The sequence below is a fragment of the Diorhabda carinulata genome, chromosome 1 (genome assembly GCF_026250575.1).
Source record: "Diorhabda carinulata isolate Delta chromosome 1, icDioCari1.1, whole genome shotgun sequence".
In the NCBI taxonomy this organism is placed as follows: Eukaryota; Metazoa; Arthropoda; class Insecta; order Coleoptera; family Chrysomelidae; genus Diorhabda; species Diorhabda carinulata.
The window spans coordinates 18,297,678-18,323,802 of record NC_079460.1 but is presented as its reverse complement, the minus strand read 5'-3'; the positions used below and the strand labels follow the sequence as shown (position 1 = coordinate 18,323,802).

The window sequence follows — 26,125 nt, the reverse complement described above, 5'->3', positions numbered from 1 at the left end:
TCTTTGGGTTATTTGAAATAATAATTTTATTCAAACAAATTTTGAACCGCCACTGATCTTAACGAGAAAACGGGTATATATTGAAAGTGATAATAAATAAACATAAGTACAAAATATCAAAATAAAATCTTTTATATCACCAGTCTCGTTATTTAATAGCCACACCTCGTAATTTAATCACATATTTATTTTACTGAACTTGATATACAAAGTATTTATTTATGAACTGTATTTATAAAAAATGTTGTAATTATATAAAATGATATATGAAAAATACGTAACGAATTATTACAATTTAACCAAATTCATACTAACAGGTTTTACAGACATTTATGACCTATACCTAGTTGTACGAGGTGAAATCAAGAAATACAGTGACTGAACTTTAATAGAAACAATCACTTACGCTCCATAACCTCATATATGTTGAACAAAGCTAAGGAAAGATTGAAGCCGTTCCGTCAATCTGCTATTATAGCCGCTTCAGTGAGATCAAGCTTGTGAGACGTGGAACAATGCATCCCAATATTAAGTTTTGAGTTGGAAAAAGTGCCAAAAGAACTCACGAATATCTAAAATCTATGTCTTTTAACCTAAGACAAAAATTCTTAATACAAAGTGACTCGTTTCGTCCAAAAAAGCAACGTCATAAAAACTAACATCATAGTTTTCTCCAATTTTGTGGTTATAGTACGAAGAGAGTTTGTTCTAATGGGATCTCTGTAAAATACGTTTGCAAAACGATGTGTAAAGAAAAAGAGCTGAAAAATGAACATCATCATAATAAAGTTCCGTGCACTTTTGGCCGCTAGAAGTCTTCCTGTCTTCCCATATTTTGAAGGGAATTAATTATAATTTTATTTTATCTTCTTACTCTATCACGGTATTTTTCATCAGACCTCGTAATTAAAACATATTTATATTTTGTTTTCTTCTAAGCAAAATTTATTACTCAATTCTAACTACAAATATTTGTTACAGGGCTGTGAAAGCATTCCAGCAGCTACTTTATGTTTCACCTGGATTTCAACGAGCTAATGAAGTCAATGTTAGACTGGGTTTGATGTTCAAAGTTACTCAAGAATATGACTCAGCACACAAACATTTACAGTTAGCCTTAGTGGATAACAGTCCGTCTACAGCAACAAAGAATACAAGTAAGTTCTAAGTTATTTTTGAAACTAGTCAGGAATTTGATTTGGGTCCCTGACTTCTACAGATATTCTACGACAATCGAACAATAAATATTTGGTCAGGTCCGGCGTCTGATTATTTATCGACACATCGAAAAAATTTGCATTTATTTCAGTGTATGAAAATGAAGAAAAACTTTTATAGTTGTCAAGATTTTATAAAAAGGAAGCTTTAAACTTTGTCTGATGATGATGAACGTTCTGGTCGTCCACTTGAGGTGGTTACTCCAGAAAACATAAAAAAAGTCCGCAAATTGGTTATACCTAATCGTAAATTGAAATTGCTTGAGATAGTTGAGGCTGTAAAGATATCAGAAGGCAGAACATTTGACCATTAGAAAGTGGGTGCCGCAGTGTTTGACCATGTTCATAAGTAATGCATCAGACTTTTTGCATCGATATGTGACAATGGATGAAACATGGATCCATCACTTCACTCCAGAATCAAAACGATCATCAACTGAAAGGACTTCATTCGGTGAACCACGTCCGAAGCGTCCAAAGGCACAATATTAGGTTATTACTTAAGTTTTTTTGGATACGCATGGATAGCGATTACTACATCGTCGTTTTAACGTTTTAATGCAAAAATCAAAGAAAAACGGCCTCATATGTCGAAGAAAAAATCACTGTTTCACTAAGACAATCTACCGATTCACAAGTAGATGGCAATGATGTTAAATTGAACGAATTACACTTCGAATTGCTTCTTGCTTATTGCTAATTGCTTAAACTGAAGCCTATTTTGAGGCAAAAGATAAATCCCTCAACAGGCACGGCATCTAGAAGTTAGAAAAACGTTGGAATGATTTATTGCTCTTGAAGGAGATTACATTGATGGATAAGTTAGTCACATGATTAATAATAATAGACCTAAACGTACAACCTACATTTGATTATATAGGGGAAAGACAATTACAATGATAGGGACACATATAACGAGTCAGAACGACCTGTAAAATTTGGAAAGCGAAAATTGATAAAAAAAAAAACAAAAAGAGAGACAGATCCAGAAAATCAAAGTATAAGTTTGAATATTGAATGAACCAGGAATACACTGGAAAGAAGCAAAGAATTTAGATCAGCATAGAAATTATTGAGGGAATTTGCTTAAACGTAACCATTAATACCCTACAACATAAGTGGTAGAAGGGTCAAAGTGACAGTCTATAAAACCATTTCTAAATCTATCTCAACATACGGGAAAGTGAAAACAAATATGGGAAACAAAAACATGTGGAGAGTGATCTAAACAAAACCGCAGAAATCCTAAAAGATTATTTTGATGTACAATTAAAAACACAACATATCCTACTAAAAATCATAATTTGAAAAAATTATTTATTCAAATATTAATTGTGAATTTTTTGTTTCAGTAAAATTTCACATTGCTCATTTGTTCGAAGTTCAAGGAAAGGTGAAAATAGCGAAAGACAGATACGACGGTTTACTTAAAGAGAAGAATTTATCACAGTCTTTAAGAGCCGACATATTTCGTCAGTTGGGTTGGTTATATCACTGCCAGGAATCATTAGGAGATAAAAGCCACCGAATACCTCTAGCAATACACTACTTACAAAGAGCCAATGAAGCTGATCAGTTTTCTGGTCAGACTCTTTACTTACTCGGGCGATGTTATGCCAGTATTGGTAAAGTTCACGATGCCTTCATTGCTTACAGAAACTCTGTAGAAAAATCCGAAGGAAATGCGGACACCTGGTGTAGCATAGGTGTCTTATATCAACAGCAAAATCAGCCCATGGATGCGTTACAGGCTTACATATGTGCTGTACAACTAGATAAGTGCCATTCTGCAGCTTGGGCTAATTTAGGAATTTTATATGAAAATTCTCTGCAAGCTAGGGATGCTTATGCTTGCTATTTGAATTCTAGTAGAGGATTGTCAAATAAACAAACAAACGAAGGGTCGGTTAGTACGGCTAAACTGCCTAAAATTAACTTTCCAAATCTGGGGATGAACCCACATTTGACACAACGTATCAATTTCCTCCAGACCCACCTTTCAAATGCCCCAATGCCAAGCGTCACATCACAGTAAGTATAATCAATCTACTATTAAGTCAGAGCTGTGTTAAGTGTCAAATTTAAACTGAATATTTTGACTCATTTTTAATGATATATAATCAAACATACAGATTCACCAAAAGTAACAAATAAATGAATAAGTATGAATTAGAAAAACCATAGATAAATCTATGTGGTCAGTTTTTCTTTAGTTTCTTCATATACTTTATATTTGTCTTGACTTGGCACTTACGACGTTTGAGGATGGCGACTTCATCATTTTATCCACAACTGCTGAAACACCGAATGGTGCTCTTTGCTCCATTATGAGCTATGCGACAATGATGATAGATAATAGCACTCTAGAGTTTTAGTATTTGGTATCAAAGCAGTTCAACATTATTCTTTTTTATTTGCGGGAGGCATGAGCTTTTATCTACTAATTTTATCAACGGCTGCTCATTTTTAAGCCTTGATAAAAGTTTTCCAGGCCAATCCCAAGTATATAAATTGAACTGCCTCAGTCATAACGATCTTCGCGGACACGTGAGAGGTTTTACTGGTTTAATGAAAAAAATCTAGTGTCATAAAGCTTTTCACTTGAAATTTTGATGTTTTTCTCATTACTATCAACTTTTATACTCTGCTTTTATAGCCAAATTGATTTTATGAAAGATAGACTAGTACTAGGATCTTCTTAGAATATAAAATTATTTAGAAGACGAAGTTACCTTGACTTTTTAATTATAAAAAACCGGTAATTTTGAATAAATCACTAAGATGCAATACAGTCTTTAAAAGTCTCTATAAATACAGTAAAACCCCACTTAATACGGAAGATATGTTCCATCAAAGTAGAGGGTAATGTGATACAGAGCAAAACATGTAAATAATGGGGTTAGGGGAAGATTGATAGAAAATTGGTTATGTATCAAATTTAAGACTTACCATTTTTAATAAAAATGATACCAAACATTTATTTCTCACAAAAAAAACAATATAAACGAATATACTTATAAAAAACAAAAGAAATTCTATCAGTCAGTCAGGTTATTCAGTCTAATCTGTGTTTCCAATTTTCTGCCTTTTTGTCAAGAAGGCATCTAATGTAGTTTGCGTTTTTCTTTTGCATTCTGTTAGAAGTTGCCGTTTCTTGAACTATTTTTTCGACGTCTTCCACACTTACCTCATCTAAACCGGTTTGACTAGCTAATTCCACTATTTTATCCATATCGACAGATTGTTCCAATGTCTTCGCTCTTAGTTAAACTGTCTAAATGTTCTTCCATACTCCTCCCAAAGATCTTTCTATTATATCATTTCAAGAACAGTTTATTACAGCATTCATGAAGTGTTAAGCGATCTTTCGCAGCTTTAAATCCTGATGCTCGAATTTTAAACACGCGAAGATGTGAAAACCTTTTTATTAAAATCCCAAATACTTCAAATGAGAGATGAATATATTACTTAGGTCTAATCGTTACAACTGTATTAAATATAATAATCAAAGTATTGGCTTCTGTTACAGAAGAAAAGTTGATATCTTAATTTACTAAACAATTTATCTTAAACTAATAACAACTATAATTAATTTGGTACACAATAGATAATGATTATAGATAGTTTGTCCTGGCATATTTCCTAAATAGTTAGGTCCCTAATTCTCGTTTCTCTTCACGGAATAGAAATGTTCGTTTTGGCATTCTTTTCTAAAACAGGCCTGTTTCATCAACATTAGAAACCAATTCTTGAGTATAGGTTCCTTGTTCAATTAATATTTTTAATGTTGCTAGGAATTCAGCCGCCGCTTTGGTATCACCACTTGCTGCTTCTTCTGTAATCTTTATGTTGTAAAGATTATTTCTTCGAAGTCTATTAAACCATCCTCGACTAGCAACGAAACTTTCACTTATTTAACTTGCCTCAGCCTAAATGTCATTAAAAATTCTTCGAGCATTTTTCATTATGATAGATTGGCTTAATTGTATATTGCGTTCAATTTCGTCGTCAAACCATATGGACAGTCGTTTTTCTATTTACTCTATAATATTATTTCTAGAACGGGTCATTCTAGTTGCAGAGTTTGACGTAGTTGCAGTTGCCGATGATAGTATTTTTTATTTATTCTTAAGAATTGTCCTTATTGTTGAAGTTGCCAAATTCAGTAGAATTAGAACGATATTTGTTAATGTTCTGTGATTTAAACTTCTGCTTTTATGATTTTTAGTATTTATTATCACATTCATGATTTCCACTGTCTCTATGATTTGTGTTTTGTGAGGCTTTTAAATAGACAAATTTTAAATCAATCGAAAATACGTTCCAACAGAAAACTAAAATCCGGGATAGTTCATGAATTTAAAACTAAATAGAATTCGGATTGACCCACGATTTATTGGTGAAACATACTGTCATTTAAATTAGCCAAAGATAATAGATTTCTTTTTATCGAATTCGTATTTATTAAGATCAGCATAGAGAAAAGCTTAAAATAGATCCTTGATTATATAATGGTTTTAACATATTAAAGATTTTCGAAATCAATGATCCTAGGTCAGATAGACCACGTATCAGCTGATTGTGGATCCCAACTCCTCAACCTACCAAAACTTTTGATTCCATTACTTCAATTTCTCCGTTGATTTTTCTATGATATTTTATGTTCATGTATATTTCATTTTTCTGTGTTTATTGAATTTTATTCAGTTTTAAAATAAATTTTAGGTAGTTATTAGCGATTTACACACTTCGATTTTGCAGTAAATTTGAATGCCAATTAATATTTTTATGGTGAAAAGCTCAAAAGTACAAAAACTGCAAGCTTGTGTCAGTTATACTGCTCATGAAGATTGAGTATAGATAACCATATAAGGGGAATGAATAATTTTCAAAAAAACACCAAAAGTAACTTGTCAGCTAATCGCATTAACCGGATAGTATGAATGACAGTGAACATGTCCGGATTACTTCCTGATCATTCAGATCATGATGTTGTTTTAAGATTGTCATGTTAAGGCCGCTATATACAGGTAGTTAATAAACGCTACGCCACTGTTTCTGTTGAAAGAATGTGCATGTTTTTATTTACAGTATAAGATGGCTTAAACACCTTTACTAATAACTATCAATAACTGATAAGTTTTTACGCTTGGATCACTAATTGTGAGTACTTTTGAACCATGATAACATACAATGAGTATTTTGTATTGTAACAGATTTTGTGTATTTTATTTGTGTTACAAATTATATTTCAATGTAAGTGTCGATCCTTATAAAAATATTTTACTTATTAAATCGATGTTAAGTTATAGGTTTTAGATAAAAATAATTATATATATATATATATAATAAAAATACTGGATATTTCAGTAACATCTAGGTATAATTTATTTCAGTTACTAATCAAAATAATAGATTCATTTAAGTGTTTGGTATATCACATCCGTGAACAGTTTAACCTGGATCTTGTACATCAATATACTGTTACTTTACACAGCTCTGAATTTATTTATTAATTATCATTAACTTAGAAAAATCAGTTTGGACATTAATGAATGATTACTTGACTATTTGATAACAATTCAACAGTATGCAATGTGTTTTAAGACAATCTAAAGAGACTAGGTTAACGGCTTTATATATTTTATTGTTTTTTACAGAAGGAGGCAATTGCTTTCGATTGAAGAGGCTTGGAATCTTCCGATATCGGCGGAAATGTCTTCTAGACAGCAAAATTCGTCTCAACCTACTCGCAACACCACATCTCAAAGTTTTCAGAAAAATTATCCAGCTACAACACCTCAAGGACCCCCTCCACCATATCCTTCCCCAAATGGCTCAAACAATAAAAGGTTTAAAACAGAACCAGATCAAAAACCAGCGATGACTCAACCTGCATATAGTTTGACTCCCCAACAAATGCAATTGTTAAATCACTTCCAACAAAATGTAAACAATCTGAATCCCAGCCAACAGGCTTTAATGCAACAGCTACAACACCAATATAGATTAATGCAGCAAAACCAGGATCATAGTCACCGCAACCTTGTTAGAACCACACCTCCTAGTTATAATAATAACCAGAATTTCGATCAAGAGGGGTCACCAACGAACACTGCCAAGAATGATAAAATAGTTCAACCTAGTCCTATAGTCGAACCAAGAGACTATTTGTCATCTACTGAACCTCATTCTACTGATATTGATCAAAATTTAGAAGACGATCTAAAGGATTTGCTTGCGCAAAAGGATCTGGCCACAACTTTGGCTGAGAATCTACTAAAGCAGTTTGGATCAGACGATATAGATGTTAAAGATTCATCTAGTGGATCTAATATTAGTGGTAAGTTCTAATTTTTATTAGAGAAAATATACTCAGTAAAATACAAAAGTTTTGTTACACATTCAGTATTCTTTAATTACAGTAAGATAAATCTGCGGTTTATAGTAAAATGAAGGTTTCCAAATGAAAATTCCAAATAGATCAGGTATATAAGGTAGTCCTCAATTAAGTACATTAATTTCTAGAGTAGATAAAACGTTAAAAAGTGAGGGTATTGCTTTATACACTTTATTCTAAAATTATATATTAACACTGGGTGAATTGGGTACTTTAATTTTTTAAATAACTGCCGAACAATTTTGATTACAGAATACCGAAGTTTTTAAAATATGTAAGAGTAATTTCATGCCACTTATTACTTCATTTTATATAAACATAGGGTACTTTTGTAGGGTAAATAAGAGCTTCGAAAATACATGTATGCTTTTGAGTTTAAATAAATTATAGACTGTGATATCTATTAAATTATTACAAGATCATGGTTTCTGTGAAAAAGTCTTAATTAAACAATTTTTGAAATAATTTTAGCAAAACTTCAAGTAACAATCTCTACTTACCGTCCATATTACTGCTCTGTACTACTCTGTATTCATATGGGATGGGGTAGTTAGTGACATGGAATTAATCATCCTTATGTTTGTAAGCCACCCCCAAAATATGAACTCCATAATCAACATCGATGGGTTGATATTTGTAAGAATGAAATTTTCAATTAATTTCTCTAAAAGGTATCTTTCCATGATTTTATAAAAAATGTATATAAAGAAGTACCCTTATTTTTGGAGGCACTATTAGCCCTAGAAATTAATACAGAGAATTGGAGGCACCTCGTATTTCTAATGTAATTTTCCAATAATTAATATTATACAGATGTCTCAGATCATTGCTCGTTAATAGAGCTATAATTATAACATACAAATATATTTCATTTTATTGTGTTTTTAATATGAATATAATTTATATTTTTAGGTAATGTTTCAAACATGTTATCATCAGGACCCTTCTCACCTTCAAATATTGTACCGAAACAGGAAACACTTCACGAAGTGAAAAGAAAAATTAAATCACCTATTCGTGACAGTACATCAAATGTAAAGTCAGAACCACCTTGGGAGTTTGATTCACTTCATTCCTTAGAGAAAAAGTCTGACATTGATTATCACATTGATATGGACGCCCAAACGATAGTAAAGCTATGCAAGTAAGTGAAACAGTAAATTTTTCAATTTATAATTCAATACTCTTAATTTTTATACATCTTATTAAAAATAGGATATTATAAAACAAAAATTAAAAGTATCATCACTTGCTATGTTTTTTTTGTTTTGTAATTAAATACTTTTATGAAAATAATACAAATTTATTCTTTCTATTTCAGGGGCGAAGTAATTAATGGTAATATTAATCACTCAATAATCTCAGATACAGCTCCGCCACCTTCTCCGCCGGATCCACCTTCTATCAAACTAAACCATCAACAGCTACTACCGCCTACTCCATCAGTATATCTTGAAAATAAAAAGCATGCTTTCAGTCCTCAATTACAAGAGTTTTGTCTGAAACATCCGATAGCTGTGATAAGAGGCTTGGCGTCTGCTTTAAAGTTGGATTTAGGTTTATTTTCTACAAAAACTTTAGTTGAAGCCAATCCTGATCACAGTGTGGAAGTAAGAACACAAATACAGCAACCGTCTGATGAAAATTGGGATCCACAAACCGGACGAAAAGTTTGGGCATGTATATCTCATAGATCACATACAACTATTGCAAGATACGCACAGTACCAGGCTTCTAGCTTCAAAGAAAGTTTAAGGGTAAATAATTATTTCAATATAAAATCTTTTATCGATGCAATTGTAAAATTATTGATTGCTTTTATTCTGTACTTCTGCAACAATAAATTTTTTTCTTCCCTTTTAATTCACATGTTCATTTACATTTTATTTTCAGGAAGAGCGTGAAAAAGCAGCGAGTGGTTTGTCCGACTCCGATTCGAAGGATTCAACCCCTTGTGGAACAAAAAGAAGAAAAGTGCTTCCTAATACACCTCCGTGTCCAGCTTTGAAGAACTGCAAAGAACAGAAAACGCTGAAGTAAGTGTTTCATCTTCAAATCAATTTACATTGTTAACAATTGTATGCTAATTTTGTCTGATTTCAGGTTTGGTACAAATGTAGATTTATCAGATGAGCGAAAATGGAGACCACAGTTACAAGAACTTATGAAACTACCAGCTTTTGCGAGAGTTGTGTCAGCTGCAAACATGCTCTCACACGTTGGACATGTTATTCTAGGGATGAATACAGTGCAACTATACATGAAGGTAATTGATGATTAATAAGTTGTTCCTGTAAAGTGAAATGTCAAGAATGATTTTCATGCATCCTTAGTACTAATCAGTGCTTCATATATTGTTTTTTTTGTATTTCATAATGGGATAATTGATAAGAAATATGTTGACAACATTCCAATAATTAATAATTTCAAAAATGTTTGTCATAGACAATTCTTAATGATAAATAGATAATTTTGTATCTGACATTTATTCACTTGTCTTCAAAAATAATGATAATTTGAACCAACTAGGTACCTGGTAGTCGAACTCCTGGCCATCAAGAAAATAATAACTTCTGTTCAATAAACATTAATATAGGACCAGGTGATTGTGAATGGTTTGCAGTTCCTGATGCGTATTGGGGCTCGGTATTTGCTCTTTGTGAGAAAAACCAAATAAATTACCTACATGGTTCATGGTGGCCTATACTAGAAGATTTATACCATGCAAATATACCAGTGTATCGATTTCTTCAGCGACCAGGAGATTTGGTTTGGGTAAATGCTGGTTGTGTTCATTGGGTGCAAGCTGTAGGCTGGTGTAATAATATAGCCTGGAATGTGGGACCATTGACTGCAAGACAGTACCAACTTGCAATAGAGAGGTACGAATGGAACAAACTACAGAGTTTCAAATCCATTGTGCCTATGTTGCATCTTTCTTGGAACCTAGCCAGAAATATAAAGGTTTCTGACAGAAAGCTGTTCGAACTTATAAAGTAAGTGTTTTTTCCTTTCAACAATAATAATGTATGTAGTATAATAGTAAGATTTTTTTCTAGTAAAATATAAATTGAAACTATCTAGGTTTAGTCAAAATGAATTGGTCATCTACTATTGATATTTATTCAGCTCCCTTAATGTTGCAATTTTATTTTTTTTTTAGAAATTGTATTCTAAGGACGCTCGTCAAGTGTTGTAGGATATTAGAATTTGTAAAACATAAAGGCGTGGAAATCAAATTTCATGGGAGAGGAAAAAATGAAGCATCTCATTATTGTGGTCAATGTGAGGTAAATTTTATTTCATTATTTTTCAATACTCTATTCAAAACCACCTTCAATCTATAGAATTGTTGCATGGAAAAATATTTTACAGAACAAATGAATATTAGTGTAAAATATCCAACCAACTGAATTCAAATCTACCAGTATGAATTTCATTAGAATATTGTGATAAGTTAAATGAAAAATTATATGTTTAACTGTATTTGCGGTCAACTTTATTATCTTTTTCAAAAAAAGAGCGAGGAGGGGAGAATCAAAACTTTTAACAAAATCGTGTGCAATATGTACAAAACCTGTGTTGTAGATTTATTTTTAAGTGAAGAAATTATAACCATATTTCGGTCAAAATTAATGAATTAAATTGGTTAAAAATGTCAAATGTTGTGAACCTTCATTTTATATGTTTTCCTAAGTGTTAAACATTCGACACCTGTTTATTTGAGAGAAAAACTAGTTTTCCGAGCAAAAATAGATAATGTACATGTGAGGCATAAAAATCTGTTGACTATGCCTTAGCATAAATATGCGGTTTTTTAAAGAAGTTTCACGTGTTTAGCTGTTAAAGGTTATAATACTCTCCACAAGGACCTTAAATTATGTGGCATAAATTCTTTTATATCTAAGTACAGAGCAATTTTGTTTAATAAGCAAATATGTAAGTAAGTTTATCTTTTTTAGGGTTTTTGTAATTATTTAATAGTTTATAGTTGAGAATGTATAAAGTTCTTCTGCATAGACAAGCAGCTGGAAGTGGTTAAGTAAAAGAATAACATATATATTAAATCTCGTCACTCCTGTTGCTTGATGTCTGTATATTCTATACTTTGTAAATTGTATTGTGTATACGTATTAGACCAATAAAGACGATTTATTATTATTATTATTATTATTATTATTATTATTATTATTATTAATATTATTATTATAATTAATTGAATTGAACAGACAAATCATTTTAAAAATAAGTTATCTCATCTTATGGTACTTTAACTTTAAATATGATCAGGAAAAGCAGAACTCCTCAATGAAACTTTCACATTACACTATGGTAAAGTTGAATTAAAACTTACACTAGTAGATTTTAGTGAAGTTATTGAGATCATTAATATTTGGTAGAATAAATTTTCATTTCATGTTTCTAAATGTTCTTGTTTCTTCTGTTTAAAATAATTTTTTAAAGACAGATAAAAATTGACGTTTCAACTTTTTTTCAAAATATCAAATATCAAAATATCTCTTTCAAAAATTATTAAAAAAACTTATTTTGAAATAGAAGAGACCTAAAATCAAGAACATTTAGGAACATAAACATATCAAAAGGTCCAAGAAATTTTCATTTTGTTGATATACACAACTTATTCACATAAATATATTTAAAAATTTCAGGTGGAGGTATTTAATGTTCTTTTCATACGAGAGCAGGAGAAAAGGCATGTAGTCCACTGTATGGATTGTGCGCGCAAGCAATCTCCAAATTTAGAAGGATTCGTTTGCCTGGAAGAATATAAGTTACAAGAACTGTGTGATGTTTATAATAGTTTCGTTATACATTCAAATACGAATACTGCTCACGATCAGTATAGAATAACTTAGTAAATTTTTTAGATGACCGCTGAGGTCAGCTATCACTGCCACATGTAACTGATGTACAACTCTAATATTAATATTTGCTTGTTATATAGCGTATGACTTGTAAAGAAACCAAGCGTGATAATTTATAATAAACTATTTTGCATATTTTTAATGTACATAAGTTTGTCATGTAAGATTGATAGTCTATGGATTAGCACAGATGTTGACAATGTAGTTGGAATAAGATGCTATAATAGTCCGTGTTGGAAATGTTAGGAAAAAGTGGAAGTGTTTTATTGAGATACAAAGTGGGTCAAACAAATACCTTATAAACTTAAACAAATTTTATCGCTTTATAATCTTGATAAAAATATCTTCGAAGCGAAATCCAGTTTAAAAGCATTTAACCGATCTAGAAAACCCATATAATGGTATTATTTTAATTAGATAAAATTAATTTTAAATTTTGTGTTTTTTTTTCACATCACGATTGATCCATATGATTTCCAATTTTGAGAATGTGTTGATTACTTTAAAATTAACTATTAAAGTTACAGTTCCATATAAGGTCTTTATGAATTATTTTTGCTACTTGCTAGATATATGGTTATTTTAGGCATAATCAGATTTTATATCCATATTACGAATATTTTTCAATTGAAACCAGGTTTCGCTTCACGTGTCTCCCTTTATTTTTAGTTCTTGCATTAGAATTTTAAAGTCTAAAACAGCTCTACAAGACGATTTGCTAAAGCGGCTCAACCACAAAAGGTGCCTTATAGTGTACTTTAGCCCTTCGTAATTTTATGAATAGTAGTCACACAGTGAATATACAGGATTTAGGTAGACTGATCTTAGGGAAAATTTTACAAATTCTTTGATTATTGTAATCATTAAACTTTCTCTCTACAACCACACTAAAATGAAAATTATATATGAAACAAAACCAATGTGGAAGTATTGAAAACATACAGCAAAATAGCATTTTACAATCAATCAAGACGACCCATTCTGACCACCTGGAGAATTTTTTATTAATTAAAATAAATCTTATGGTACAGTGATTGTATTCCATTTGTGTTCAAAAACAAAGCGAATAACAGCAGATTTGTCAAACAATATTTTAATGATTATAATTTTTACACACTCATTTGTTGTGTTTACATTACTGGAAACCAGTACGACCTGTGCCAATTTTAGCTCTGCATAAAAAAGTATCTTGAATTTCTCTCGCCATTAACTTGAACTGCTTTAATTTCTCCAATTGATTCCTTTTCTTGTTTTTAGTTGAATCTCTTAATTTTTGCACATGCTCATCAGTAATGAATATTCTCAGAAAATATATCAGTTTAAAATATTTTGATAGAAATATTTGATTTAATTCTATCTGAATCCTGTACAACATCCTGAATCATCGTTCATTAGAGTTGTCTGTAGCAGAGTTTTATATATCAAAAAATTAAAAGTAAAATAGTTATAAAAGTCGAGAAAATCTATGCCGTATTTTTACTATTAGGATTTGGGTAAGTCTACTATAAGTAATCGGGTAAAATTAAAGTACAAATAGTTCAGTAATTTCAATACTAGTGAAAAATCTAATTCTATAACTTAAAATTTTTAAACGATTTTAATGAGGAACTAACTACTTATCTAAATAAGGTAAAACATACGCAGTATCGCGAAAATCAATTTAATAATATGTAGTTTCCTGAAACATGTGTGACCCTGTACATATAACAGTATTTTTGTGTAGCCTTAACTATTTCATAATTAAAAGGTATCTTTTCTATTGTTGACTCACTTTGTATACGAAGTTTTAGTGATGATATCTGATTCATTGCTAGTTGAAAATGTTTTGTAATTTGTCTAAGAAATTTTAGCAATCTTTATTCCTTACCTTCTTTGCTTATCTTCGAGATTATATATATCCACAAAAGGAAATTGAATCGATCATTTCAAAAGTTAACACTTACTAACTCCATCATATTTTAAATTAGTTTTGAATTAATCTAAATTAAATTATGTGTGGAGAGTGCAGGACAAGTAAAGAGAAACATGTCGAATCTTTGGAATACAAGTCATACTAGAGGGAAGACTTTTTATCAACGAAAAAAAAATACCCAGTTCATCATGCTTCAATATATAGTGGAGGTATTGAAGTTCAATAGAAAAGGAATATAAAATTCATCAAAATTTCAACAAATTAATTAAGATGAAATTGAAAATGTACAAGATAAATTGACATTACCTAAAAACACTATACAAGATAAGTTTTCATGTTATTTATTTTTTTCATTTTCTAGTATTTAAATTGAAATAAATGATCATGTTCTATCAGTTGTGTGATACGATTCACTTTCCGTAATGGAAAATATTATTTATTGCATGATAATTTAACGAACCGTTCATATTTATAAGTAGGAAAATACCGATTGTGACTGAATTGAGGTCATTATGTAAGACTGTCTTTTTGATGTAATATGTTTTGGCGATACTTTCGTTTATCTTTGTATATTGAGGATAAAAAGATATATTTATGCAAATCTGCAACAGATTTCCAAGAGCGCTAAGATACATCCCAATATTTTGACTTAGGATCACATATGAATGTGATAAATTGAAAAATATTTCTGATTGAAAATTATCATAGTTTAGTTTTTATTATTCAGATTAAATATGTGAACAAACTATTCATTTTTGCAAAAAATAGACGGTTTGATTCCTATTTGATTTTTATCTTCTGATTAACTATTTATATATAAAACAAAAAATAAAACAAATTAGCTGTATATAGTATTATTAGTAATGGGATAATTTTTATTAAATGTAGATTTATACTTCATATTGTAACACACTGGGGTTTCCATTATTTATTCCATAAATCAAGGATTTTAACAGAAGTCTAGTTATATAACTTGTTAACACTAAATTTTGACGTTTTATAAATTTCTTCTATAAACTTCTTTTTTCTTCTTTTTAGCACTGCTTTTATAGTTTAAGGTATTCTTATAAGTTCTTTAAACACTGCATAATATTCGATAATTGTAATCATAAGTACAAAGATCAAGTTAAAGGGGAAATAGAATAACCCATATAGCCCTCATTATTCGCTTGTTAGAAAAAGGTCTGATGTCCTAGCTAGTTGGGGGATGTTATGCTGTCTGCATTTTCTTGTGGGAACCTATTTTGGTTGAATCACCACAGCTTGTAATTTCTCTCTACAATCAAATTAATTGCATCGGGTAGCAAAAAATCAAGATATCTACATGTCCTTTACATTTTTATATTCATTGTCATTTAATATCAAACTATGAACATAAAATTGACAATAACCTTGTAAGATTACCTCAAACGTGAATTTAAAAATAATATTTTATCCATAAAATATTCAACCACTTAATGTGACGGACTATTATCCAAATGCAAAAAAAGATTTACCTTCATAAATATCTGAACAATATTTATTAAGTGCACGGGTATGTTGTATATGTATACATCCTATTTTATGAATTTTCTTATTACTATGACAAACTTCATACATTTATATCTAATATCAAGTAATATATATCTTTTTACTTTTACTTTTTAAAACATTCATTGCATTAGAAAGATTGATATCTCATTTATAATTTTGTTTTAACAGATTGCATAAATTGTCTTTTCATCTCCTATAGTCGTTAACACGGACTAAAATTAAGTGTTGCTTCAGGTGCAAAGTATTTTTTTATTTCGTTTAACTATATTTGGTGTTCATAAGTAAAACTACTATCATAACAATGTAAAAAATGTGAATATGGAAAGTAAGTACTAATTCGAAAAATATGCTGCCTCGGTAATAACAAAAAATTTAATATTCCCAATGTAAGATCCGTCCTGAAACGAAATTTTATTATTGAACTAAGCAAACATTAATCTATGTATTCCAAACCTTGGTGTTTTTGATTGGAAATTAAATATTTTGCTACATTTAAAAGACAATGATCTGTTTCTAAACAAAACTGGGTTCACCAATCATTTCGATAACTATCTAATTTTAATATTTATTACCAAATATCCTATATTTGGTCTAAATGTTATCTCATTTACATAAATTTTTAACGCTATATATAAAAATACAATGTGAGTGGATAATAAGAAAACAGAGAGATCAACAACTGATAAAGCATTGGCAAAGGAGACACTGACACTGAAATTGTGAAATGAATTGATATATTTCCTTGATGAGGAAATTAATAAAATTGAACATATCTGAAGAAAAACGAAATTTCCAAATTGATTAGAATTAGAAGAATGATATGATGAAGCAAGTCGAGATTTTCAAAAACAGAAATGTAATGGATTACAAATTAAGGAAACAAAATAAGAGAGAGGGTTAAAACTTCTATGAAACTCTCTTTAAAGAAATACTCCAAAAATATAGCTAATTGTTTCCAACACTACATTTGTACTAATACCAATCTACCCAGATAAACTATTAATTGTTGGTACTCAACCAGAGCCATCGAAAATAAGTATAACCTTTAGTTGTTACTCAGTTATTGAAGTGGGTTATAAACATGCAATTCAAGTACCCAAGAAAAATTTTGCTCAGAACTTTTTATTATAATCCCTGTTATTTCATTCTCTATTCGAATATTGTTTTTCACATCAAATACTTCTTCATTACTTTGCACCTGAGCAACTATTCAATAACAATTTTCGAAAAAGATCATTTGGAGTTAGGTTGTTAAACAAATCGACGATAATGATTATGTATGTTGAAATTTGTTTTATTTTATAAAAATTCAAGTTGTCAGATTGTGTGATTTTTTTAATTAGAATTCTCAGATAAAACGGCAAGATTGAGTTTTTTTTTGAAATGATTACTGGAGAAAATGCCTATTTAATGAAGAACACATGCCTTTATTTATTTGTTTATATTGAATATAGTTTCTGTTAACCTGTATTTGACTATATACCACACAAATTACTGTATTGTTGTGTTTTGGATGTACTTCAATACTATAACACTACTGTCATCTAAAAGTGATTTTTTCGGCTAATAAGAGACTTTTTTGAATCTATATGTTTACTAGACTGTTAATAATAGATTCAATTTGTCACACGTTATGAGTCAAATCAGTGCTTGTTTTGCTGTTTTCCTGTTATTTTTTGATTCTTCACTTTCAATTTATTTTTAATCTCAAGTAATCATACTCCAAAATTTGTTTAATTACAAATTTGAAAGCTTTTTAGAATTCCTGCTTTATTTGTTGAAATATATTCTATTTGGACTGAAAAGTATATTTACTCAGCTCAAAGTATATTAACAACTTAGTTAATGATCTGACAACCCAAATTTTTAAAATATTTTTTCTATTAAAAGTGATTCGCCGATTTGTCTATAAAAGAATGTTGTATTCTAAGTTTAAAAGCAATAAAACTGCTCCTTAAAATTTGTATAAAATAAAATACAAAAATATTTTGTCTTTTCTCTTTTAATACATTTTTAAAAAAATAATACCTAGATGTTTGGTGTTGATTTGTTTTTTGTTACTTTGTGATATTTTTAAATGAATTTTTGTAGTAGATCTCATTTATGACGAAATACAGAGTGTTTCTGAATGTATATGCAGAAAGTTTTTGATCAAAAACAAACCTTACCTGAAACACTTTGGAAATATTTTGTTTAGTATTGGTGATATTCTACTTTTGGAACGGATAAGGAATGCATAAGGTAAGAATTATTTTTTAGTAATTTTTGTCTATTCTCTCTTCTCCTTGATTCTTTGTTGCCTAGTATTTACCATCTAAAAGTTCGTTTCATTATACTGTCAACATACTCGAGTTCAATGCATTTTATTTCTAAGCAGTTACTTAGAAGATTTTAGATATCTCTTTCCCATTCTTAATATTTAAGTTTTTCTACAAATGTTGCGGAAATATTAAATAAATATTTCTGTAAAAATAAATAATTCAAATGAATTATATCTAAATTTAAAAAAACTTATACCTACTTATAACTACTACGACATAAATGGAGAGGTCTTAGAATAAAAAAAAATGATTAGTAAAAATTAAAAAGTATGCTTATTAATCATCAAATTAATGCCATATTCACACTGATGCTATAAAGTCTAAACAGATCTGGTAACATATTGTATAACGGCAATTTTAGTTCTCAATACTACATAAAAATGGCACTTAATTATGAGATGATCCTCCAATCTCTTCCAAAAATATTGCTTAAATATAACATACAAGTGAAGTACGACTAGAAAAACTAATATTCGGATATTAATTAGTGTGCTAGTGTAATTGGCTACCATATTAGTTGACCACGTCTTGACGAATTATGCAGACTTTAAATTGCTAAGAACAGGTAAGTGACCTAATTATTCATATATAAAAATATAATGTGTTGAAAACAAAGTATTGAATAACGCAACTTTCTTTCCAACTGATTAAATTTAATGTATGTGAAGACAAATTTTCCTATAAAAATAGAATGCTTCAATTTATAATAATTTCGTTTGAATTTCCTGTATATAGTGTGTCTTGGATAAGAATGTAATCATATACAATAAGGGTTGCAAGTTGATTCATTTAAAAAAGACATGTCTTAGTGAATTGTATAATCATGTTTTTAATTAAAAAAGCAGTTTTGAAAAATTTTTAACGTTGGAAAAATTGACACTTGACAGCTGAAATAACTTTTATTATTGTTTAGATTAAATTCCACGCAAGAAAATTTGGGGCAAAAAATTAAAGTAGGTAATATAGAACTCGTTTAATTGTTTAAAGCAACGGTCATAAACCAACTATAATAAAATTATTAATCCTAATAGGATTTTTCCGAAACTATATTTGGGCTGATCAGATGAAGATCGTAAAGTGATTAGGATCCCGTTATCTGTCGTTTTATTGGGTTATGTTATATTTGGTGTATTCCACTAAGCACTCACGACAAACACGTTCAAGACCAAAAAATATGCCGAATAAGAAGGTCAACTTGCATGTAAATTTCGACAATACAAATTTTGTTCTGCCACTTACCAATCGTGGCGCTAGTGTAATAAAAATATGTCTACTACTAGCTGATAGAGAATACAAATTTCAGCAAGTATTTAATACAGGCGAAACTTCACTGTTTTGGAAGAGAATTCCAAACAAGAGATTTATTTCTAAATGCGAAAAGTCTGCCCCTAGATTTACGGCAGCAAAAGATACACTGCCGCAATGTTCTAATAATAAAAATTAAAGTAATGGAAGTAGGAAGAAGCGATAAATAAAATTTTTACGGACCAGAATGCTTGTTAGAGAGAGATATAAGCTTTATTGTCATTAGAAAATTTTACAATTTTATATTAGATAATATAAAATAACAATTTGGCTTAATAATAGTAATTATAATACGTATAATATCTTACTTAACACTAAATTGTATTATGCCAGTATTTTGAGTCGACGGTAAATTGTAGAATTCTGCATAGAATAATAGTGTCTTTCAGAAATACCTTTGTCAATCTTCGGAACTTATTAAATGTATTTGCCATTTTTAATTCCGAACGTAGCTAATTGAATAATTTTTTGGCACTGAAGATGATGTAATTTTTTACCAGATCAGAAGTGGGTATATTTAAGTAAATATCCAAATTTTTTCTTCTAATAGAGTAGGTATGGGTAGGTCTCTCATTGAATTATGAAAGTGTTTGCCGGATTCCAAAATGAGAGCGGGGAGAATTAAAATTTTGTGTTTTTTAAAATAGAATACGCAATGCGTTCTATTACTCAAACCATAAATATAACGAATAGTTCTTTTTTGTAAATTGAAAATAGAATCGAAGAGTTGCAAACCACAAGACCCCCAGAAAGCCAAACCATCGAAGACACAGATTTAATGAGAAAACAAGCAATGGATAATTTTTTTTCTAAGTTTTTTACATGTACAAACCATTGAGTTCACCGTCTATTTGTAGACCAAGAAACTTGATCGAATTTGAGGATCGTATTAAGTCACTGTTGAGTTTTAGAGCTGGTAAAGTTCCTTTATAGGATGAAACTAAAGTTTTCTCAGTGTTTCAACAGAGACCGTTCCCATCAGACCAGGACTTAGCAGTAATGAGATCTTTGCCCATGGTAGGATATTAAGCTTCTATATCTGGACCACTCCAGGTTACACTGGTTCCATCCGCCAATAAAGTGAATCTACCATTAATCAATAAGTCTGTGACATCATTAATGAATACCAATAACAGAACTGGGCTCAAAACTGAACCCTGAGGTACACCACTGCCAACTGGCAATTTACTTGAAACTTTACCATTAGCTTGTACCAATTGTTTTCGACATTCAAGGTAAGATACAAACCGTTTAAAGGGAACACCTCGAATGCTATAATACTCTAGTTTGTTATATAAGTATATATTTCAGGAGAATAGAAAACAGCGTCATTAGTGCATTTATTAGGTATGAAACTCAACTGTTGAACTATTAAGATTTTATGTTTTAAAAGGAAAAGGAAAATTAGTCATTCAATTATCTTCGATAGGATTGTAATAATGCAATAGGACGATAGTTAATAGTGTTATTTTTCTCGGCACCTTTGTGCCGGGGAAAAATTAAAGCTGTCTTTAGACAGCTAGGGAAAAGCTTCTTTTCAAAGGATTCGTTGATTAGATAACATAAAACGTAACCATCACTTCTGGAAAATTTAAAAAATAACCCATTGATGGGAAGTCTTGTTTTGAATGCTGAGTTTGCTCTAGCTCAGATCTATTTACAGGTGTTATTCTTTTAGAAGGAATGAGAAAAGAAAGAGCGTCACGACATGGGGATATTTTAGAGCTAATATTCTTACTTACGTTCAAGAAATAAGTTAAGTTCGTCTGGGTCGAGGTCAAAAGTGTTTGTTGAACGCGTTTTTTTCTCAAATCACTGATAACAGATCAAGTTTCTTTCCAGGAATTCTTAGCTCTCGCGATGCGATTGTTGTAATCGTTTTGCTTAATAGTTTTGATAGTTATCTGATACAATCTATATGTTACATATGGTGGTCAGCAATATCCGTTTACCTCAGGCGTGGTATATAAAAATTATTTTATAATTTATAAATTTATAATAACTTTAAAAAAATCAGAAATAAATTAAAATAGAATAAAACAAAACAAAATCACATTGAATAGTATAGAAAGAAATTCTGATTGAATGTTATGGATTGCTGGAAGAGATTTGACATAGCAAAATGCATCGTAAACATAAAATAGAAAAAACGACTGCATGTGACGAAAAATCTGCAAATTCAACCTTTTTAACATTACGAAGAAAATAGATTAAGATGGGTTCGAAAAGATAGAGTCATGTGACATTCTGGAGTGTCTTCAATTGCTGATGATTTGACTGCTACCGACATGGACGAAATGTGAAATCACAGAACATTGAAGAAGCGGCTGGAAATGTGACATTCAATTTGAAAACTCACGAGGATGTATTGATATCTAGTTAGCCTAGACCAGTTCCATGCATAAACAAAATATTGCGTTACCATAGCAACGATCAATAACTTATTAGAAGTGTCAGTGTAAAGTTTAACATCAAAAAAGTAAACCAGAGTTACGCCATAAATTAAAAGCAAAAAGATGTCTTCCGAAATTGTGAAAATCGAAAAATTGGAGTATCGAGCCATCATCAAGTACCTGTATTTAAAAGGATTAGGGGTAAGCAAATTTAGGAAGATATGCTTAATACCCTTGGTGATCAATGTCCTTCGTATGCGACCGTGAAAAATTGGACTGCAAGCTTCAAAAAAGGTAAATTTTACATTGAAGATGATTACCGATCGGGAAGGCCAGTTTCTGTGTCAGTCCCCGAAAATATCGATGCAGTTCATGACATGATTTTATCAGACCGTCGAATTGGGCTAAAACGGATATCCGAAGTACTGAATATTTCATACGAACGCGTTCATCATCAATTCCTATATAAGTTATCATTGAATATTCACAATTTCGGTATATCTGTGTTAGTTTTTAATACATATCTGTTTATAGTATTGTTAGGAACTCGCCCTCTGGGATAGACCATGAAGCCGATCTTTTTCTATTATATTAATCGATGCTATGATCATTGGATCGATTATACGACGGCAATTTCTTTGTATTGCTTTTCTAAGCTGTTTAAATTATGTTGCCTACGGGAAACTAGAGATTTCCAGGAAATCGCAAATTCTGGAAAGTGAGTGTGTATAAACGAGTCTCTAATAGCCGGAGAGTCAGTAAATAAATTGATGTCATAGTGAACAAATCGGGATAGTGTCTTAAAATGAATTAGTGTGTTAAATATTAGTAAATTATTTCGTAATAAGTGCTAGTGAATAGTTTAGTGTATTTAGTGTAAGTTTATAATAAAATTATGTAGGTATGATTCACCGTGTGCATAAATTCACCCTACTGTTTGAAAACTGTTTAAATAAATAAGAACATTACTTTATACAAGGAGACAAGAATTGGTGAATGAAGCGCTAGCCTAGTGAAATAATACGCGAGTGTAAGAAAGTTAGTTTTTATCAAGCTATGAATGCTATTTTTCTCACGATGATTGATGGATGGCGTTCATTGTTTGGAACATTGGCCTCTAAATAATATATATAAATATTTTGCATGCGGAGAAGTATGGTGACAACGCCCAGTTTTGTCAACTTTGTCAGCTTGAATTGACGTATTAAGACCTAAAATATTTGTTTCATTCATTCTGTAAATAACTTTAATAATTTTTTTGTTTCTGCAACTTTTTCCTGCTAAAATTAATTAATGTCATGCTTTCATTTTAATGGAGAGTTCTTTGGGCATTGGTTTTAAGAGATACTAGAGAAAATAAAGATGTAAATCGTGTGAAATCGTAGGTACGTGATCAGCGTGGTATGCAATATACTAATAATAACCGTTTAGCTAGTGCTATATCTGCTGTTATAATCAACATGATCTGCAGTGAAAAGGCGCGTGTTCTTTGGGGCACGAATCCGAACGAGGGTAACCGAAGCCGAATTACCACATCGTATGTGTAAGGGTGGCGGATCTTTTTGGATCAACGTCCCGTTTTTCCTAAAAAAGTTTTAATGTAGTCATAGACGTGCCTAATCATTTTGACTTTGGTTTTCGGAAAAATAATAAATCCAAATCCAAATCCACTGTCTCAAACTTTACATTATATAAGATACAATAGATGAGATGTCAATTTTAGCAAAATCCAAGCTGTGTTTCGATAGTTAGAATGATTATGAGTAGTATTTCTATCGGAAAACAATTCATCAAAGGGCTTTTTGAAAATCATGACCTCGGATTAGAAAGATCACCTATCAACTGACTGCGGATCCTAACTCAGAACGAGATTTTGATCACAGCTTCCGAACGTCGCTTTCAAACTACAGAAACTTTTGATTTCTATTACTTTTTTCGTGCGTTAATTTTTCCATAATATTTATTCAGTTTTGTAATAGATTTCAGAAGCTTAATAATAGTTTTTGAATAAATCACTCGCATTCTAATCCTAAGATTAATAGCAATAAGCTATTTTTCAGTTGAAATAAAAACCACAAGCATCAGTATCTATCAATTATGCTGCTTAGAAAAACTAATCATAGAGAACCATATAAGGGAAACTAATAATTTTTAAACTTCAAAAAAACATTATATCGTATTATTTTACGTATTACCCTCGTAAATAGTCGATTTTATATAATTGCTACAAGGGTGTAAAACATATGAGAGTCTAGATACGAAAAATGGTCAAAGATGTTCTGGATTCTTCTTCCGGAACGATCTAAACATCTTATAATTTATACACTTGAAATAATTCTCGCTTTTAAATTGTTCTAAAATGTTCTAGAATAATCTAGGAAACAAAAAACTAAGTTTAAAATAACCCCGGAAGATTCCAAACGGTTTCCATTCCTAATGGTATAGACTGTTCTAAAATGTTCTAGAACGATCTAAGAAACACTAAATCGACCTTAAATTGGTCAAAAAACATTCAAAGGCCATGAAAATTTCGAAAGAAGATCTTGAGAGTTACAAACTTGATTTAAATAGTTTAAAACAGTTATAAATGATGTTAGACTGTTCTGAAATGTTCTAGAACGATCTAAGAAACACTAAATCGACCTCAAATTGGTCAAAAAAGATTCAAAGGGGTTTAGACTATTCTAAAAGGCCATGAAAATTTCGAAAAAAGATCTTGAGAGCTACAAACTTGATTTAAATAGTTTAAAACAGTTATTAATGATATTAGACTGTTCTAAAATGTTCTAGAACGATCTAAAAAACGATAAACTGAGTTTACATTAATCCCGACAGATTCCAAAGGGCCTAGAATATTCTAAATTGTTCTAAACATTTCGGAAAATGATCTTAAAATACTTAAATTTGGTTGTGTGTGAACATGATTCGGGTTAGCTTCCCAATAGGCTCAGCCAGTGGTCGGAAAATTTATTAGCCAAAAAGCAAAATATGAGCATTACAACAACTTAAAAAAAAACGGAGCCAAATCTACTTATTAAGTTAACTTTATCACACTGAATAAGACTGAATTTCATACTTAATAAATATATATTAATGAGAACAATGTGCTTGTATCTCCGTAGAAAGTTTGAGTAAGTCAGGTTTGATTGTTGTTATTTTTAATGGCATGATTCGAAGTTCTCATCAATAAGACGACTTCTGAGTTTACTCTTGATAATTTTCATGTTTAAAAAATATTTTTCGCATATATACGAGTATATCGAACCTAAAAGGAAAAGAACGGCAAACGCGAGCTTTTTCAGCTGATCGTCAGAGTCAGGAATACTATTCCAAGCGTTGAGAATGATCATGTCTTCCTTCTCCAGGTTATTTAAAGCAAACCACTTGTGTTTTGAACTAAGATTACATTTTTTCCTCTTACAATATTTCCAATTCAAAAAAAGTCGTTCGTATTTAAAGTGCTATGTCTTATTTTAAAATCCACTAATTGTATTTCAAAACTACCAAGGTTAATTTCAAAAGGAGAAAATTTCAACTTGGTTACTGTAGCATTTAGAGGATTTTTGACAAATACTACAGTTGCTCTGCTGTTTTCAAATTCCTGAAACCTGCTGAGAAATGCTTACCTCATATTCAAAATTATTATTGTTTAAAATGATGTTTATCAATAGGGGAATGATTTTTTTGGGGATGCTGCAGCAGGATTGGAAAGTGAAAATTTTTTTCCTCTAAAAATTCTGAGAAAAATGGATTATTTCTTCTCGAATGTTATTACTTCATCTTACTACATCGAAAAAATTAAATTTCCTTTTCCTACTTATCTTTTAACTTTAAGAAAAAATTACACATATTCTCGATTTATAGAAGAATTTGAATTTATCAAAATTAGATGCAATTTTGTGCTCACCAAGATTTTTTGAATAGAAAAATCATTGCTTCTTATGTAGATAATTGTGTCAGAGTCGCCCTTAAGGGTCATAGAGCCACATGCGTCTTTAGAGCTGCACTTTGCCGACCACTGGGCTAACCCAATAATAGGTTCCGAAAATTTCTAAAGTAAACATAAGACGATTTGTTAGTTTATAGAGATATCGGTATCTGAATGAAATTCTAAAAAGTTTAACTTACAAGAATAAAAACATATTTATTAATTCATTA

At 30.5% G+C, this 26,125-nt stretch overlaps 1 protein-coding gene across 2 annotated transcripts in view; it reads left to right on the top strand.

Moving 5' to 3' along the window:
* The window catches only part of LOC130891586 (lysine-specific demethylase 6A), a 105,632-nt gene extending 87,551 nt beyond the window's left edge, over positions 1-18,081 (top strand). For both annotated transcript variants that reach the window (XM_057796449.1, XM_057796528.1), the window contains 10 exons: positions 982-1,157; positions 2,570-3,248; positions 6,878-7,560; positions 8,530-8,761; positions 8,939-9,374; positions 9,511-9,653; positions 9,721-9,883; positions 10,147-10,613; positions 10,781-10,907; positions 12,288-18,081. In XM_057796449.1, coding sequence (XP_057652432.1) covers positions 982-1,157; positions 2,570-3,248; positions 6,878-7,560; positions 8,530-8,761; positions 8,939-9,374; positions 9,511-9,653; positions 9,721-9,883; positions 10,147-10,613; positions 10,781-10,907; positions 12,288-12,494 — 3,313 coding nt within the window. In that variant the 3' untranslated portion in view covers positions 12,495-18,081. The remainder of the gene's footprint in view (positions 1-981; positions 1,158-2,569; positions 3,249-6,877; positions 7,561-8,529; positions 8,762-8,938; positions 9,375-9,510; positions 9,654-9,720; positions 9,884-10,146; positions 10,614-10,780; positions 10,908-12,287) is intronic.
* Positions 18,082-26,125: the final 8,044 nt, after the last annotated feature.